The 19642-nt window shown below is 45.1% G+C and overlaps 1 protein-coding gene across 1 annotated transcript; it reads right to left on the bottom strand.

The window, feature by feature from the left end:
• Window positions 1–1089: 1089 nt before the first annotated feature.
• On the bottom strand, window positions 1090–11886 carry LOC127586394 (probable G-protein coupled receptor 132). The gene is made up of 2 exons (XM_052044321.1): window positions 11758–11886; window positions 1090–4299 (listed from the first exon to the last, which is right to left on the bottom strand). Exon 2 carries the CDS (start codon window positions 4255–4257, stop codon window positions 3259–3261), a length of 999 nt encoding a protein of 332 aa, XP_051900281.1. The 5' UTR covers window positions 4258–4299; window positions 11758–11886; the 3' UTR covers window positions 1090–3258.
• Window positions 11887–19642: the final 7756 nt, after the last annotated feature.

The following is a 19642-nucleotide window of genomic DNA, read 5'->3' as shown; positions in this document are numbered from 1 at the left end:
AGATTTTAAAGCTATATGGTGATACGTTTTCCAAGTCAGGACGGTGAGCGGGGAACCTGCAGGTGGTGGAGCTTGATTGTATGGGCTGCCCTTGTCCTTCTCGGTGGTAAAGATTGTGGCGCTGGGAGGTGCCGTCAGAGTAGCCCAGGCAAGAAACTGCTGTGCATTTTGCAGTCGGTCCACGTTGTACCTGTGGCAGATGGTATAAATGGTTGTTACGGATGGGGTGCCAGTCAAGTGGGCTGCTTTCTCCTGGAGCTTCTTGGAAGTTTGTTAGATCTGCCACACAAGTGGAGAGTATTCCAAAACACTCTTGACTTGTGTCTTGTAGATGGTGGAAGGGCTCTGGGGTGTCAGGAGGTGAGTCACTCACTGCAGGGGATTCACCCTCTGACCTGCTCTTGTCATTGTGATATTTATGTGGCTGATTCAGTTGAGCTTCTAGTAATGATGTGCTTGTTAATGGGGTAATGATTTCTATGTCGTACTATATGACATTAAGAAGACTCAGTGATTCAATGCCATTGAATATCAAAAACTCTCTCTTGTTAGAGATGGCTGTGGCTGGGGACTTTTTTTCGCGCGAATGCTTCTTGTTCTCAGCTGTGTTTGAATGTTGTCTTGGTTTTACTGCACTCAAGTCTGGACAATCAAATGAAACAATTCTCTTGCAGACTGAAGCTAAACACAATTTCACTTTTTAAATATTAAACTGTGCTAAATAAAGATTGGAATACATACATGAACATACATGCATCTCACATACACACATTCATATACACATGCATGCATGCACACACACACGTGCACATGCACACAAACACACACACATTGTGCATGCACACATGCTCACACACACATGCATACACACATAGACACACACACAAACACACACATGCATGCATACACACATGCATACACACGGACAATTAAAATAGAAGCTTGAAATATAATGCAATAAATTAACTCTTCAAAAAATAAAGAAACATTTAAAAATTCTTTGTATTTCAAAATATTCAACTAAAGAAATTACAATCCAAATTGCAAAGCAAACTATGATAGGTAAACCTAAAATTAGCAGCATTTTCTTGTTATATGTCTAAAACGAGTTTGGTACAATTCGATAAACCATTAAAAACTCCCTTACAGGTACAATGCAGGATGTCAGTTCATGTGATTTCTCTTGACCACAGGAAGGCTGCACGTTGTGAAAGTGTGAAGGAGCAGTGGACCACGGCTGACTATCCTCCGGTGTCTTTTGTGTTGCCCCAGAGTAGGCGCAGTTGTCTTCGAAATTAGTTTCTCTACAGACGTGGATCAGTGCATGGATGACTTAAAAAAGTTGCCGCAGTATCCTGAGCTAAAGAGGAAGGAGAGATCTCTGTCCTCCCAGCACAGGGCGAGTAGAAATAAGGGGAAATCCACATAACGTACATCATGTGGCACAGTCAGCCTACCAGCCTGCCGTGCTCCCTAATCGTTCCTCTGCTCTCTTGCTCTGTATTATTGGTTGGACCTTCTGGGTTTAGAATGGTTGACATGGAAAGTTATGTGCTTATGTGAATGTGTGTCCATCTGCAAATGTGTGTGTGTGTGCGTATGTGTCTGTGTACATGTGCGTGTGTGTATGTGCGTGTGTGCATGTGTGTCTGTATATGTGTGTGTACTGTATGCCTGTGTTTGCTGTGTGTGAGACTATGTGCAAATGCATGTGTGTACACATGTTTGTGTGTGTACCCTTTTATGTGTTTTGTGTATATCTATGTGCATGTATGGACATCTACATATGTATATTTGTGCATGTATGTGTGTGGAAGTGTGCATATATGTGTGGACTACATGTGTGTGCATGTGCGCATGTACACATTTATATGTGTGTGTATACATGTGTGCGCCCATGTACATATACATGTGTGTCTGTGTCACAGAGTCATAAAACCATACAGCATGGGAAACAGGCCCTTCGGCCCAACTCGTCCATGCTGATCAAGTTGTCTACCTGAGCTAGTCCCAGTTGCCTGCGTTTGGCCCATAACTTTCTGAACGTTTCCTATCCATGTACCTGTCCAAATGTCTTTTAAATGTTGTAATTGCACCTGTCTCTGCCACTTCCTGTGTGCGTGTGTGTGTGCGTGTGTGTGTGTGTGTGTGCGTGCATCTGTGCACATCTATATCTGCTGCTTGGTAAGGTTTTCCTGGCAGTTTATAGTTATAATCATAATGTCAGGCACCATTTGCCTTCTTGTTTTGCCAACATCTTGTCTCCTGTTGTGCATGGGAGCTTTCAGTCAAGTACAACCCTCTCGATCAATGTATCTGGGCAAGACAATCATAGAATCATAGAACAGTACAGCACAATACAGGCCCTTTGGCCCACAATGTTGTGCCAACCTTTAAACCTCGCCTAAGACTATCTAACCCCTTCCTCCCACATATCCCTCGATTTTAAATTCCTCCATATGCTTATCCAGTAATGTCTTAAATTTGACTGAAGTATCTGCCTCCACCACCGCATTCTATGCTCCAACCACTCTCTGGGTAAAAAACCTCCCTCTGACATCTCCCTTGAACTTCCCACCCATTACTTGAAAGCCACGCCCTCTTGTATTGAGCATTGGTGCCCTGGGAAAGAGGCGCTGACTGTCTACTCTATCTATTCCTCTTAATATTTTGTACACCTCTATCATGTCTCCTCTCATCCTCCTTCTCTCCAAAGAGTAAAGCCCGAGCTCCCTTAGTCTCTCCTCATAATGCATACTCTCCAAACCAGGCAGCATCCTGGTAAATCTCCTCTGCACGGTTTCCAACGCTTCCACATCCTCAGACAAGCTTCTGGCCAACAGTGTTGTGTCATAGAGTGACACAGCATGGAAACAGACTATTCCACCCATCGAGCCCATGCCAACACACTAGTGTCCGTCACACCAATCCTACATTAGTTCCAGCCTTTTTTATTCTCCTCACATTCTTATCGATAAAACCCCCCTCCAATTCTACCACTCACCCGCTAGCGATAATTTACAGCAGCAATTTAACCTTCCAACCCACACGTCTTTGGGATGTGGGAGGAAACCGGAGCACCCGGGGTGGGGGTGGGGGGAAACCCACGCGGTCACAGGGAGAACGTGCAAACTCCACGCAGACAGCGCCGGGGGTCAGGATTGAACTTGGGGTCTCTGGAGTAGTGAAGCAGCTGCTCTACCCGCTTTGCCTCTGTGCCACACTCTCACCCTTCAGTTCTTTGTGCCCGTGGGGAGGTCAAACTGTAGTCCTGCTGAAGATAGTGGGGGAACTACTTCTCTTCCTGAAGCTTTTATATCCAATGGCGGTAAAAGATTTCTTCAGGTCCTTTTTGACGCTATCACTGACCAATACATAAAGGATCGGGTCCACTGCACTGTTGAAGCTGGAAAAGGCCAAGGAAACACTGAAGCAGAGAAGAACCTTACGTTCAAATAGGCAGGTACAGTTCATCAAAGAGAAGTTAATGGTCCTGAACAAGAGAATGATGTGATAGGGGCCAAAGCACATGAGGAAAATGATGATGACCGATATAGAAAGCTGCTTCACTTTAGCCTTCTGCTCTGCTTGAAGCGTTGAACTCTTCCTGACCCCTTTGAAAATCCGTTGGTAGCAAAATATCAACAGCAGGAGCGGGAGCAGAAACCCAAGGAAAAATCGGACGTAATTCGCGACTGCCAGCGGCTTGACAAGAGGGATGTGTTCGAAACACGTTAGGTTGGCCATGTCGGGACTGTTGTCATGGATCGTCCCGAAGATGATGAAGAGGTGGAAAGTGAAGACAGACAGGAATATGAGGACACTGAGTTTTATGGCTGTGCTGGGCCGGCGAATGTTCTGCGACTTCATTGGGTAGACAACAGCGAGGTAGCGGTCCACAGAGATGCAACAGAGCAGCAGAATGCTGATGTAGACGTTGGAGTAGAAGATAAACCCTGAGAGATAGCACGTTATCCAGCCAAATTTCCATCGGTGACCATTGTAGTAGTAGATGACCCAGAGAGGGATGGTCAAAGCATAGAGGAGATCAGATATGGTGAGGCTTAAGAGGTAAATTCCAAGAACGTTCTTCTGCTTGACTTGTATGATAATTGGCCATAGGGTCATGCAATTCATTGTCAAGCTCACAATGAAGGTGATACTGTACATCACAGCCAGTGCAATGCCATGTTCCCCAAACTTAATTCCGCACATGGTCTCATTACAGGAGCCATCAGTACTGGTTGACAGGTTCATGTTCAAGTCTAGACTTACTGTGAAGGTCACGATGAAACCAACCTGAAATGAAAAAGTTGAAATAAGTTTATACACTTAGTGCAACACACTGAGTTCTGGATTTTCTTTGTCCAACTCGGTTTTGCACTGACCTTGCACTAATTTTGTATCCTGTATATACCATTTTTTGCACTATCTGTGCTTGCACAATTTTTCTGTCTGCGTTTACTGTATGTCCTCTGTTCTATGTATGTCCTCTGTTGTGTGAGTCTGTGGGAAACGACATTTTGTTCCTCTGTGCGTTTTACAGCATATGGGTGAATGACAATAAGGTATAACTTGAACTTGAACCCTCAGGTTCACTGTATAACAGTTAACAGCGGTCAAAGTGACTTAAATTCCAATCGATATGGTCTTACTGCCAACATTGCTGATTTAACCCTTTTGTCCTGGTTGTGTCTGCTTCTTTTTTACTGGTCCCCAGCGGCTTAGTGGTCCCCCTCCATAGTTTCTACAAGTTGGTGTCCAAGTAATAAACCTGAATCTGAACAATGTACTAGACCCTGAACCATGTCGAATTAATTAGGTTTGAAAAGAATTCCTTGCAAAGGTCAATCATCCCTCTGCCTTCTGTACTATTGGACCCATGGCTGGAGACAGAACCCTTCCAGGTCTTCATCCTGATCATGAGTCTTTTGGAAATTGGAACTTGCTTCATTCGTTGCTGGTTTTGTGTTTCCCATCAAAAATTGCTGCTACTTCTGCAATATTCTTCCAAAAAAACCATTCTATCTGCTGTGGATGTTACGTAATATTCTACGAAATAGCAAAATTAATTTTTATTTTTCCAGTCAGTATCCTTCTGAAGGCAGACACGAGAGACTGCAGATGCTGGCATCTGGCGCAAATAGCAAACTGCTGGAGGAACACAACAGGTCAAGGCAGCTTCTGTGGAGGGAAATGGGCGGTCGACGTTTTGGGTCAAGACCCTGTATTAGGACCTGAGACGTCGACTATCCCTCTGCCTCCACAGACACTACCTGACCCGCCGAGTTCCTCCAGCAGTTTGGTTTATTTGTTCTTTCTGAAGGCAGTTCTGATAAAGGGTTACAGACCCAATTTGACAGTTTTTCTCTCTCTCTCTCTACAGATGCTGCCTGACCTGCTTTTATTTCAGGTTTCCAGAATCTGCAGTTTATTTGATTTTTAGAAATTAGTGTCCCTTGCCTGTTTAATCATAATGAATTTGTTTTTTTAATTATTTCCTTAATTCTGATCTGGGAGGATATTCAGATGAAAACTTATGATCTGTTGAATGCACAGGTTAATACAGGGTTTCATTCCCGAGAACTGTTTGTACACAACTGCTCAGGTTAGATTAGATCGATCGATTATATGTTTAAATAAAAACATCAGAAAACTAATGGCAATGTGTGGTTAAACCGGGGCGTTTAACTCAACCATTCGGAGATTGTGGCGAACCGAGTTCCCACCCGGCAGAAGATACCTGCAGCTCTGCAGCAGCCGGCAAATCCATCCCGCCGGTCTCCCGAACATTGCTCATGTGTACGGAGCTTTGCACAAGTCGGGTGTTTGTAACCTGGGGAGGGCCTGCATACCAAAAGGGTCTTGGCTTTGTTACCAAGTTGTTTGCTTTGTATTGTGTCTAAAAAATGCTTTGCAGATAAGGCACATGGTGTTGACAGTGTTAAACAGAGTATGCATGAGCATCTTCCACCTTCCTCTCTGATCAGTTTCCTACATCTGCAGCCCTTTGTCACCTCCACCTAACGCCTCCCAGTCGCTGTCTCCACTCTCCCCTCCCCCATCTGCCTATCACCCCTCCTCACTTGGATCCACCAATCGCTTGCCGGCTCTTGCTCCACCCCTTCCCCTCACCTCTTTATGCTGCCTTATCTTTGAGTCCAGATAAAAGATCTCAACCCGAAACTTCGACTGTCCTTTTCCCTCCACAGATGCTGCCTGACCCGCTGAGTTCTTCCAGCAGATTTTTTTTGCTCCAGATTCCAGCATCTTCAATCTCTTGTGGCTTTCTTGTTTCTTGTTTCCTTCTTAACACCTACATTTCTTACAATTTGATGACGTCAATGCCATTCACAAAATCAATGTAGGGCTACTGACATGTAAACGTTATGAGTAATGAGCACGGGCTGCTGAACATATCACCCATAGTTTGTAGGCAGATGTATGCACCACAAAGGTTAAAAACAGTTTGATCGGTCCCTTTCTCTGCCAATGCTGCACTCGGTGTGTGTTCGTTTGGCTGGTCTGCTGTGATTGGCGATTCCACCCCCAATAATTCATCAATGGAAGTAAAAAGGGCCTCACAATGTGGGAACAAATGTGATCGGTGTAGGTCGGTGTGGAGCATTCCCTTATACGATGAGATGGACTCCGACCTCACGATCTACCTTGTGACCTTGCACCTTATTGTCTACCTGCACTGCACTTTCTCTGTAGCTGTGACACTTTACTCTGTATTGTTATTGTTTTTACCTGTACTTCCTCAATGCACTCTGTACTAACTCAATGTAACTACACTGTGTAATGAATTGACCTGTATGATTGGTATGCAAGACAAGTTTTTCACTGTACCTTGGTACAAGTGACAATAAAAAACCAATACCAAAGAAGTTCCATTGCTCTGCCATACATGGATCCTGAGCTCTGTAACCCCTCCGTCAACCTCTCACCCTCCTCTCCCTCAACCTCTCACCCTCCCCTCCCCTCCCCTCCCTCCCCTACCTCCCCTCCCCTCCCAGCTCCAAATCACCTGCTCTTAACATCTCAGGTGAATGGGCGTCAGATTTTGTTTGATAACGCTCCAGGAAAGTGCCTTGGAACCTTCCTAGATATTAAACCCACTCTATAAATACAAGCTGTTGTTTATTGAGAAATAAACATTGCTTTTAAAGGTGGTGGGATCAATTGTGAGGCTTGATACTTGAGACAGAGTCTGTGGTTAACTACCTGCTAACATCATCCTGTTCCTAGCAAGCGTTGGGGAGTTAACCTCGAGAGTAAGGAACTTTCTCCATTCCCTTACCATTTTTTACAGATGCACCATAGAAGGCATCCTATCCGGATGTATCACAGCTTGGTACAGCAACTGTTCTGCCCAAGACCGCAAGAAATTGCCAAAAGTTGTGAACACATTCCAATACCAATACATTGAGCACCCATTTAAAATAATCCTACACTAATTTCATTTTATCCTCTCCTGTTTTCATTTACGTTTAAACTTGTGGAGAAAGCTGAGGGGTGAAGAGAAGATTTCTGGTACGGCAACTGCTCTGCTCTGGACTGACGGAACCTGCAGGGAGCCCAGTCTGTCACTGGCTCATCACTTCCTTCCATCCAGTCCACCTTCACCGTGCATTGCTTCAGAAAGGCTAATGGTATCATCGGGGATGCCGGTCACCCTGGCCATTCCCTTGTCTCTCTTCTACATAGAACATAGAACATTACAGCACAGTACAGACCCATAGCATTACGTTGTTCCTTCTGGTACTGTGGCCAATATTTATCCCTCAGCTAACATTTTACAAACAGATTATCTGGTCACCCTTTTCCAATGTCAACTTGCTGCATACCCATCCTTCTAGGTACAACAGTCACCGTTTTGGGATGCACAGAAGTTAGAGAGGTGTCACAGAAATGCAAGTGTTGTTGCACACCTGTTTCCCTTTCCCAGTCTTTACCTTAAGTTAGTTTCTAACTTCCTATTGTCGAGTCCATAATCCAAACTCTGGTTCTTCCCATATTTTCTTTGCCATGGAATTAAGGTTAACTGCGGCCTTTTTTTACTTCTTATTTATTCCCAAAGGTAGTCACGTTGAATGTTTATAAGAGCAAAAATAAAACAAACTGCTGGAGGAACTCATCCGGTCAAGCAGTATCTGTGAAGGTAAAGAAATGGGCAATGTTTTTGGTCAGGACCCTCCCAACTGGAAATGTCAACCATTTCTTTGCCTCCACAGATGCTGCTTGACCCATTGAGTTCCTCCAGTAGTTTGTTTTTTGCCTTTGCCTCCCCAGTTGCCGTTCTATGTTCTGCGAGAGGTCGGACAAACTTGGGTTGTTTTCTCTGGGGTGTCAGAGGCTGAGGGGAGACCTGATAGAGGTTGACAAAATTATGAGAGATATAGATAGTGTAGAAATGTCAAATACTAGAGGGCATAGCTTTAAGGTGAGAGGAGGAATGTTTAAAGGAGATGTGTGGGGCAAGTTTTTTACACAGAGAATGGTGAGTGCCTGGAATGTACTGCCAGAGGAAGTGGTGAAAGCAAATAAGAGTCATTTAGACAGGCAAATGAACAGGCAGGGCATGGAGGGATATGGATCATGTGCAGGCAAATGGGATTAGTTTTGATTGGCATCATGGTCGGCACAGATATTGTGGGCCAAAGGGCCTGTTCTTGTGCTGTACTATGTTCTTTGCTGCTTGAGCTGCTGTTTGTTTTTTTGCTCCAGATTCCTGCATCTGCAGTCATTTGTGTCCCCGAGCCCTTATAAGACACTGGTTTAGCTTCAACTGGAGTACTGTGCTGGGGTTCTGGATTCTGCACTTTGGGAAAATTACGCTGGCTTTGGGAAGGACGTGGGTGAAATTCCAGAGATGAAGGGCTTTACTAATGTGGACAGAAGCTAGGTTGGGACTGGAGTTATGACCTCCTTGGAATGGAGGACGTTCTGATAGGTGGACTGATAGAGACATTTAAAACCTAAGTGTAGACAGCGAGAAAATGTTCACACTGGTGGTGGGATCAAGCCCAGAGGGTGTAGAATGAAAGTGAAGTTTCAGAGACCAACAGTCTTGGAAAAAAACTCACAAGGGTCAGTGCTGGGACCTCTGTTGTTTGTAATATGTTATTGATTTAGATGAAAGTGTCAGTGGTCTGATCAGTAAGTTTGCAGAAGACACTAAAATTGGTGGTTTTGTGGATAATGAGGGTGGTTGTTAAACGATACAGCAGGATACAGATCAGTTGGAAATTTGGGTGGAGAAATGGCAGACGGAGTTTAATCTGGACAAGTGCGGGGTGTTGCACTTTGGGAGGTCAAATGCATTTGGAAAGTATGCAGTAAATGGCAGGATCCTTAGCAACATGGATGTACAGAGGGATCTTGGGGTGCAAGTCCATAGGTCCCTGAAAATGGCAACGCAAGTGGATAGGGAGGTAAAGAAGGCATAAGGTGTGCTTGCCTTCGTCAATCAGGGTATTGAGCATAAAAGCTGGGAAGTCACTTTGCAGCTGTATAAAACTTTGGTTAAACCACATTTTGTGTGCAATTCTGGTCACCACACTATAGGAAGGATGCGGAGGCTTTGGAGAGAGTCCAGAAAAGGTTCATCAGGATGTTTCCTGGATTGAAGTGTATTAGCAATAAGGAGAGGTTGGACAAGCTTAGATTGTTTCCTCTGGAGCGTCAGAGGCTGAGGGAGACCTGACAGAAGTGTGTAAAATTATGAGGGGCGTAGATATGGTAGACAGTCAGAGTCGTTTTCCCAGGGTGGAAATGTCACTTACTAGAGGTCATAGCTTTTAAGGTGAGAAGGGGACTGTTTAAAGGGGATGTGTGAGGCAAGTTTTTACACGTGGAGTGCTGGGTGCCTGACACTGCCAGGGGAGGTGGTAGGAGCAGATATAGTAGCAACATTTAGCAGGCGCTTAGATACGTTGCAGGAAATGGAGGGATAGGAACCTTGTTCAGGCAGATGGAATTAGTTAGATTGGCATCCTGGTCAGCACACACTTGGTGGGCCAAAGGGCCTGTCCCTGTCCTATACTGTTCGATGTTCCAAGTGACATAAAGGAAAGTCTTTCCGTGCAGGAATTCCTTCCTGGGACGGCGGCGGGGGGGGGGTGGGGGGGGGGGTGGGATGTAATTATGGCATTCAGTGCGCACTGGGTGAAAGGAGAGATATAAAATGCAAGGCTGTGGGCAAGGGTGGGGAAATGGGCACAATTCTTACACAGCACCTGAGCTGGCTCTGTTAACAAATGGCCTCCCTCTGTGTTGTAAACGTTCTGGCATCCTGTGATGATAAAACCACTCTGTTTAATAAGCCAAGCTTTGGCTTGTTCAAATGTGTTTCTCAATTAGTTTCATCTCTTACAGTTTTGATGCTGTACTATAGGAGGGCCGTGGCCTCTCAGCTTCAATCCACAATTAAACTTAGATTTGTTTAAAACCAGTCTGCAGTCTTTCAGAGAAACAACGGAGGTTCGCAGGTAAGTTTGATGCCCTCTGGGTGTCAATTCTTCACTAAAATGATCCAAGAGTAAATTTCTTGTTCTTTCTGATAACCTAACCCAAGCTAATGGAGACCCATCCAACCAAAACCATAGGAAAGTGTAAGGTTAGGCAGAAATCAGAGGTGCAAAGGGACTTGGGAGTCCTAGTTCAGGATTCCCTTAAGGTTAACTTGCAGGTTGAATCAGTAGTAAGGAAGGCAAATGCAATGTTCGCATTCATTTCGAGATGACTAGAATATAAAAGCAAGGCTGTGCTGCTGGGGCTTTATAAAGTATTGGTCAGACCACATTTGGAATATTGTGAGCAATTTTGGGTCCCGTATCTAAGGAAGGATGTGCTGGCCCTCAAAAGGGTCCAGAGGAGGTTCACAAGAATGATCCCGGGAAGGAAAGGCTTAACATATGAGGAGCATTTGATGCCCCTGGGCCTGTACTCGCTGGAGTTCAGAAGGATGAAGGGGGGATCTCATTGAAAGCTACCGAATACTGAAAGGCCTGGATAGAGTGGACATGGAGAGGATGTTTCCATTAGTAGGCAAGTCTAGGATCCGAGGGCACAGCCTCAGAATAAAGGGACATCCCTTTAAAACTGAGATGAGGAGGAATTTCTTCAGCCAGAGGGTGGTGAATCTGTGGAATTCGTTGCCACAGAGGGCTGTGGAGGCCAAGTCATTGGGTGTATTTAAGGCAGAGATTGCTAGGTCCTTGGTTGGTAAGGGGTTAAGGGTTACGGGGAGAAGGCAGGAGAATGGGGTTGAACAAAAAATCAGCCACGATTGAATGGTGGGGCAGATTCGATGGGCCGAATGGCCCATCTCTGCTCCTATATCTTATAGTCTTACTGAAATGTAATCTGACCCAACCTTATCCTATCCAAATCAAACCAAACCGTGATAACCTAATAATCCGACTCAAACTAATCCAATCTAACCCAACCAGAATTAAACCCAACACAAACAGCCCAAGCCAAGCTAACTTTACCTAATCTAACCTAACACAAATCAGCCAAACTGAAGCCCAGCCTCTCGACCTGAAATGCTCACCATCCCTCTGCCTCCACAGACGCTGCCCGACCCACTGAGTTCCTCCAGCAGTTCGCTTTTTGCTCTAACCTCAGTCAATTGACATTTCACTTTCATTTCAAAGCTGAGTATAACTTCACAATATCTTATTGGATGATGCAAAGAAATAATGCAAGATAAATCTTTGGCTGAGAGCAAAAAAGAAAGATTTTAGTCACCTTTTGAGGATTTAAGCTGGTGTCGGTGATGTACTATGATCTCTTCAATGCGCAGTCTCCCCGGCTGGTTCTGTCCATGTGCTGGTTGCATGCAGTGCAGTCAGAGTGGAATTCTCTTCTCAGATTGTGTTGTTCACTTACTCTGTGTCACGAGAACTGAAAGTGTCAGTCGCAGGAAGCTCGCATTGTGAGGATTTGGTAACCTCAAATGACGCAGTCTCATGCAGTGCTGGATAAAAAGCTAACGTGGGCAAAAGCATCCACCAGTTCCTTAATGTAGTTGTAGCATCATGAAGCACAATAATAGAAACCACAGGTTTATTAAGTAAACACCACCAGAGAGTTTTTTTTGCATAGTATGCATGGGTGTTGCTGCTTAGTGTCTCCTTCCCAATCCTGCAACCAGTGAACCTTCCTGCCTTTCCCATTATGTGTGTGTGAGTGCGTGCGTGCGTGTGTGTGTGTGTGTGCCTGTATGTGTCTGTGTCTGTTTGTGCACATGTGTTTTGTGTGTGTATCTGTGTGTGTGTGTCTGTGTGTTTGTGTTTTTGTGTATCTATGTGTGCGCATGGGTGCATGTGTCTGTGTGTATCTAGGTGTGTGTGTTTGTGTGTCTGTGTATATGTGTGTGTCTGTATGTGCCATGTGTTTGTGCACATGTGTGTGTCTATGTTTTTGTGTTTATCTGTGTGTGTGTGTCTGTGTGATTGTGCGTCTTTGTATATCTATGTGTGTGTGCGTACCATGTGTGTGTATCTATGTGTGTCTATGTGTCTGTGTGTGTGACTGTGTTTTTGTATGTCTATGCGTGTGTGTGGGTCTGTGTGTGTGGGTCTGTATGTGTGTGTGTTTCCCTGTGTGTGTCTGTGTGTGTGTCTGTCTCTATGTATCTGTGTATAGCTGTGTGTGTATGGGTGTGTCTGTATGTGTGTGTGTGTGTGTGTGTGTGTGTGTGTGTGTGTGTACATGCGTGCATATGAGTGTGTGGATGTTCAGCAAGGACAGGTTCGGACCACACTGTGATGCCCTCCCACTGCAACTTACCAGCAGACTTGCTTGTAACGAACAGAAACTTGGCAGTAAGTATCAGCACTTCCAGAGCTGGAGGCGGGAACATTAAAAAAAACATCTCGCGGTCAGATCCTGGACTTGAATCAGAAACCAAATGAGGTGAGGTTTTTTGGATCATTCCGTCACGGAGAGTTGAGGATTTCCCAGGTTTCCGTACAGCAACTGCCCCCGGACCCCAATTGCTTTATCAATCAGAAAGGATGTTTGTCAATCAATTTTCCCTTGAAGTCCCAGAGAAATCTAGGGAGATTTTATAACTGCACCAAAAACATTTTGCATGCCCACACACTCTCCCCAAGAGAGTTAAAGATTTTGTGGTGTGATTGTCACTCACATTGCTGCCAGGAACATTCATCATTGATTTGTGGCCAACTTTCTGATGCCAGCTTCTAGCTCTGTGCTATTCTTCTGCTTCAGGCATCACAGAAGGAGGTTATTAGGCCCATTGAGCCCATGCCAGCTCCCAGAATAGTCCCATTCCTTTTCCCCTCCCTCAACCTGCCAAATGGCAGGACCCTTAACAGCATTGATGTACAGAAGGATCTTGGAGTCCAAGTCCATAACTCCCTGAAGATGGCTGCACAAATCAATAGGGTGGTAAAGAAGATGTATGGCACGCTCGCCTTTATTAGTGGAGGAATTAAGACTCAAAAGTCTTAATAAAACTGTGATTAGGCCGCATCTGGAGAATTGCATTCAATTCTGGTCGCCCCATTATAAGAAGGATGTGGAGGTTTTGGAGAGAGTGCAGAGTGTAGTTCACCAGGATGCTGCCTGGATTAGAAGGCATGTGCTATAATGAGAGGTTGGACAAACTTGGGTTGTTTTCTCTGGAGCGGCAGAGGCCGAGGGGAGACCTGATAGAATTTTATCAAATTATGAGAGACATAGACAGAGTAGACAGCTGATATCTTTCTCTCGGGGTCGAAATACCTAATACCAGAGGGAATGAATTTAAGGTGAGAGGGGGAAAGTTCAAAGGAGGTGTGCGGGGCAGGATTCTTACACAGAGAGTGGTGGGTGCCTGGAATGGGCTGCCAGGGGTGGTGGTGGAGGCAAATACGATAGAGGTAGTTAAGAGGCTCATAGATAGGCACATGAATGTGCAGAGAATGGAAGGATATGGACCATGTGCAGGCAGAAGGGATTAGGTGTCATTAGCTTAATTAATTCAGCACAACATTGTGGACTGAAGGGCCTGTTCTTGTGCTGTACTGTTCTATGTTATTTTTAACCTATTTTCTCTCACACACAGTCTCAACTCTCCTTTGATTCTTCTTATCAGTGGGCTATGTTTCTAACCCCACGTCCACCTAACATTAAAGAACAGATAAATTGGAATGTTCTCCATAGAACCATAGAACACTACAGCACAGAAAACAGGCCATTCGGCCCTTCTAGTCAGTGCCAAAACTTTATTCCGCTGGTCCCATTGACCTGCATCCAGTCCATAACCCTCCAGACCTCTCCCATCCATGTATCTGTCCAATTTATTCTTGAAACTTAAGAGTGAGCCCGCATTTACCACATCAGATGTCAGCCCGTTCCACACTCCCACCACTCTCTGAGTGAAGAAGTTCCCCCTAATGTTCCCCCTAAACCTTTCCCCTTTCACCCTAAAGCCATGTCCTCTCGTACTTATCTCTCCTAATCTAGGTGGAAAGAGCTTACTCGCATTAACTCTGTCTATACCCCTCATAATTTTGTAAACCTCTATCAAATCTCCCCTCATTTTTCTACGCCCCAAGGAATAAAGTCCGAATTTACTAAGTCAGAAGTTCATACTTTTGGAAACCCACCCCTCAGTTTTCCCCTTAATTTCTGCGCACCCACCCGCCCCAAATCCCCACCGTCTCAGCTCTGGCATCCTCAGGCAGAACCTGGCGCAGAAGGCGATCAAAATCACCCATTGCCCTGACCACAATGCCTCCACACAGTGCTGCGCAGTGTCGCGGGCGCTAGAGCTGCTTCCTCACAGCTCTGGTGACCCAGGTTCAATCCCAACCTCCGGCGCTGTCTGTGTGGAGCTGGCACGTTTTCCCTGTGACCTCATGGATCCTTTCCCCTCCCCCCGTGTTCCAGTTTCCTCCGACGTCCCAAAGACGTGCGGGTTGGTGGGTTAATTGGCCGCTGTAAGTTGCACCTAGTGAGAAAGTGAATGGTAGAAACTGGGGGAGGGGGCAAGTCCTTGTGAGTAAAATGGGATCAATGTAAATGGGTGTCTGACGGTTGGCACCAATAGCGGGCTGAAGGGCCAGTTTCTATGACTATGACTCAGCAGTGACAGGTATCATCACCGGCCATATCCCAGGTGCCCACTGCACACTGGGCAACACCTGGGCAACACCTCCTGTCTATTCAGGAGGTTGTGGGTCCAAACTTCCCCTCATAATTTTATACCCCTCCATAAGATCACCCCTCGGTCTCCTTCGCTCCAATGAATAAAGTTCCAGCCAGCTCAACCTCTCTCTATAACTCAGTCCCTCAAACACAAGAGATTCTGCAGATGCTGGAATCTGGAGCAATGCTCACAAAATGCTGGAGGAACTCAGCAGGTCAGGCAGCATCTATGGAGGGAAATAAACAGTTGACGTTTTGGGTCAAGACCCTTCATCAGGAGCCGAAACGTCGACTTTATTTCCCTCCATAGATGTTGCCCGATCTGCTGAGTTCCTCCAGCATTTTGTGTGTTTGTCTCGGATCCTGGCAACGTCCTTGTAAAACGTGGTCACATGGAAACATATGTTAGAAGGTATTCCAATACCAGAGGACTTCAGTTTAAGGTCAGAGGAGGAAAGTCTAGGGGAGAGTTTAATCTGGGCAAGTGTAAGGTGTTGCACTTAGGAAGGTCAAATGAAAGGAGGAAGTATACAGTTAATGGTAGGCCCCTTAATAGCACTGAAGTACAGAGGGATCTTGGGGTCCAGGTCCACAGTTCACTGGAATTGGCTACGCAAGTGGATAAGCTGGTTGAAGAAGGTGTATGGAATGCTTGTCTTCATTGGTAGGGGTGCTGAGTATAAGAGTTAGGAAGTCATGTTGTAGCTATGTAAAACTTTAGTCAGACCGCAGTTGGAGTATTGTGTGCAGTTCTGGTCACCCTATGATAGGAAGGATATGGAGACTGTGGAGAGGGTACAGAAGAGGTTTACCAGGATGCTGCCTGGATTAGAGGGTATGAACTATAAGGAGAGGTTGGAAAAACTTGGGTTGTGCTACTTAGAGTTTCGGAGGCTGGGGACAGACCTGATAGAGGTTTTTAAAATTATGAGAGGCATAGATAGGGCAGACAGTCAGAATCTGTTCCCCAGGATAGAAATGTCAAATACCGGTGAACATGTTTTTAAGGTTAGAGGGGGGAAGTTTAAAGGCAATGTGAGGGGCAGGATTTTTATGCAGAGAGTGGTGGGTTCCTGGAATGGGTTACCGGGGGTAGTAGTGGAAGCAGGCAGTTTGGTGAAGTTTAAGATGCTTTTAGATAGACACATGAATATGGAATGGAGGGATATGGATGGTGCACAGGAAGAGGACATTTAGTATAAATTGGCATCAGGATTGGCACAACATTGTGGGCCGAATGGCCTGTCCACTGCTGTACTGTTCTATGTTCTGTGGAAATGTCAGAGGTAAGTTTTTTACACAGAAAGTAGTGGGTGTCTGGAATACACTGCTGGGGGTGATACAATAGGGACATTTAAAAGACTCTTAGATAGGCACGTGGATGTAAGAAGAATGGAAGGTTATGGGCTGTGTAGGAGGGAAGGATTAGATTGATCATAGAGTAGGTGTTTACATAGGTCAGCACAACATCGTGGGCCAAAGGGCCCATACTGTGCTGTACTGTTCTATGTTCTATGTATGAAAATAGGAGCAGGAGTAGGAAACTCGGTCCCTCAAGACTGCCCCAGTTTGATCATAGCTGCTCTGCCCCAGACTCAGCTCCTCCTCTGCGTTAGTTCCCCATGGCCATCGATTTGCTGATCTTTCGTGAGAATTTTTCTACTTCCTTTTTTAATACTCTCACTGCTCTTGCCTCTGCAGTCCCCTGGATTCCAGAGATTCGCCACCCTCTGTGTGAAGAAATTCCGACACACCTCGGCTTTAAACGGCCGGCCCCTAATCTTACAATGGAAGTGCCTTGAGCTGGACAGAATTAAATAGCTCCGATTCTTGCATTTGATCAAGACAAGCATTTTGAACATAATAGGGTTAACTGATGTTGCCAGTAAATTAAAATTTTAAAAATTGCGCATGCATACGACATGGTCTGTTTGACAAGATCATTCATTACTGCCTTACCACAATGATCAAGCTGTTCTTAGACATATGAGGGAATCTCAGTATCATTGTATGTTGCTCTGAAGCAAACTCATTTCTTCCAAAGAAAGGACTTACGGAGTCACAAAGTCATACAGCACAGAAACAGGCCCATTGATCTACCACATTCATGCTGAACTTTTTTGCCCATCTCCACTGATCTTATTTGCCCACATTAGGACCACATCCTTCTATGCCTTGCCAATTTGTGTCTATTTAAGCATCTCTTAAATGTAGTGATCATATCTGATCCCGCCACCTCCTCTGGCAGCGCGTTCCAGATACCGACCACTCTCTTTCTAAGAGACTTACCACTCAGATTCCCTCTTAAAACTCCTTCCTCTCACCTTAAACCCCCGGCCTCTTGCTTTTGATACCCCCAACCATGGGAAAAAGATTCCATCTACCCTATCTATGCTTCTCACAATCTTATACACTCCTATCAGGTCACCCCTCAGCTTCTTTCACTCCAGGGAAAACAAGCCCAGCCTGTCCGATCTCTCCATAAAACTGAAGTCCTCTAAACAGTAAACATCCTGGTGAAACACAGAATCTTCTGGAAGAACTCCGCAGGTCGAGCAGCATCGGTGGGAGGAAAGAAAGTGTCGACGGTTCAGGCCAAAACCTTGCATCAGTCCTGACGCAAGGTTTTGACCAGAAACATCACCCACAGATGCTGCTCGACCCGCTGAGTTCCTCCAGCAAGTTCTGTGTTGCTCCAGATTCCAGCATCTGCAGTCTCTGGTGTCTGCAATATCCTGGTGAATCTCCTCTGCACTCTCTCCTGCACAATCACATCCTTCCTGTGGCATGGAGACCAAAACTGCTCACGTTCCTTCAAGCGCAGCCTACCAGGGAACCTTGGATCCTAGGTCTCTCTGTTCAAAAACATTCCTTAGTGTCCTACTATTTACTGTATACGTCCTACCCCCATGTGACTTTCTAAAATGCATCATCATCTCAAATGTGTCAGGATTAAATTAATGACACAGAATTTCCTCCTGAGAAGGCCACGCTGATCAATGTCCATGAATCCTTTCCCTCAGGATATTCTTCAGTAATCTCCCTCCCACTGTAAGGGCTCACCAGCTTCCAGTTACCTGCTTTATCCCTGCAGCCCTTCTGAAATAAAGAAACAACTTTAGCTAGCAACATGAGATATTCTGCTGCATTACATCAGTGAGTTTGCAAGAGGGTAAAAACTCAAATGGGATTCCCCTTTTAACAGGAGCATTAAAACATATTTACCCGCAGAAAATGTCAAACAATTTACTGGCATAAATAAAATGCTGGAAACACTCAGCAGGTCAGGCAGTATCTAAGGGGAGGGAAACAGTCAACATTTCCTGATGAAAGGCATCTTCTGCTTTTATTTTTTCCAGTAAATTGTTTGACATTTTCTATGGGCACCTGATTGAAAATAGATCTTAATGCTCGGTGAAACCACTCCCATTAAAAGGTAGAAATTAATTTCAGCTTGTGCTCTCTTGCAAACTCATTGAGGTTAACTCATTGACAGCAGAAGTCTTGTTCTAGGAAGAAGTGATTCATAACGGTGTTAACACAATGATCAATACTTAATACCTGCTTGATCATTGTGCTGAGACTGTAATGAATCATTTTGTTGGCCAATCTGTGTGTATGTGGAAAAATAGACATCTCTCTGCCAGTTTTTTTTTTAGCTCAGTTTAAAATTAAATCTTTGTGTGCTGGGTCAGTCACTTTTCTGATGGGTTGCCTTCGCGCCTTCAAGTGGAACTTTCGCAGGGAACTTCCCGTCAAAGGAGCAGATTCTGTTCACAACCTCTCACCAATGTCAGCATTTTTAGCAACTACTGTTTCAGGCCCGTCCAACCATGGCAGCAATGCCTTTACCATCTATAACCAGCCACGGTCATCTCTACAGTGGCCTGTGCGTCCTGTGACTCACGCTTAATGCTGCAACTCATCCCATAACTGACCATTGATCCTGTAACTAACCCATTGATCCTGTAAGTAACTTATTGATCCTGTAATTGATTCAATGATCTTGTAACTGATCTGCTGATCCTGCGACTGCTCAATTAATCTCGCAACTGTCAACTTCTCTGCCTGTGACCGCAAGAAACTGCAGGGAGTTGTGGGCACAGCTCAGCATATCACAGAAACCAGCCTCCCCTCCATGGACTCTGTCTACACTTCTCGCTGCCTCGGTAAAGTAGCCAAAATGATCAAAGACCCCAAACATTCTCTCTTCTCCCCTCTCCCATCAGGCAGAAGATACAAAAGCCTGAAAGCACGTACCACCAGGCTCAAGGACAGCTTCTATCCCGCTGTTATGAGACTATTGAATGGTCTCCTAGTACAATAAAATGGACTCTTGACCTCACAATCTACCTCGTTATGACCTTGCACCTTATTGTCTGCCTGCACTGCACTTTCTCTGTAACTGTTGCACTTTATTCTGCATTCTGTATTGTTTTACATTGCACTACCTCAATGCACTGTTGTGATGAAT

Source organism: Pristis pectinata, chromosome 35, assembly GCF_009764475.1.
Source record: "Pristis pectinata isolate sPriPec2 chromosome 35, sPriPec2.1.pri, whole genome shotgun sequence".
Classification (NCBI taxonomy): Eukaryota; Metazoa; Chordata; class Chondrichthyes; order Rhinopristiformes; family Pristidae; genus Pristis; species Pristis pectinata.
The sequence above is the reverse complement of the archived record's forward strand: the minus strand, read 5'-3'. Positions and strand labels throughout refer to the sequence as shown.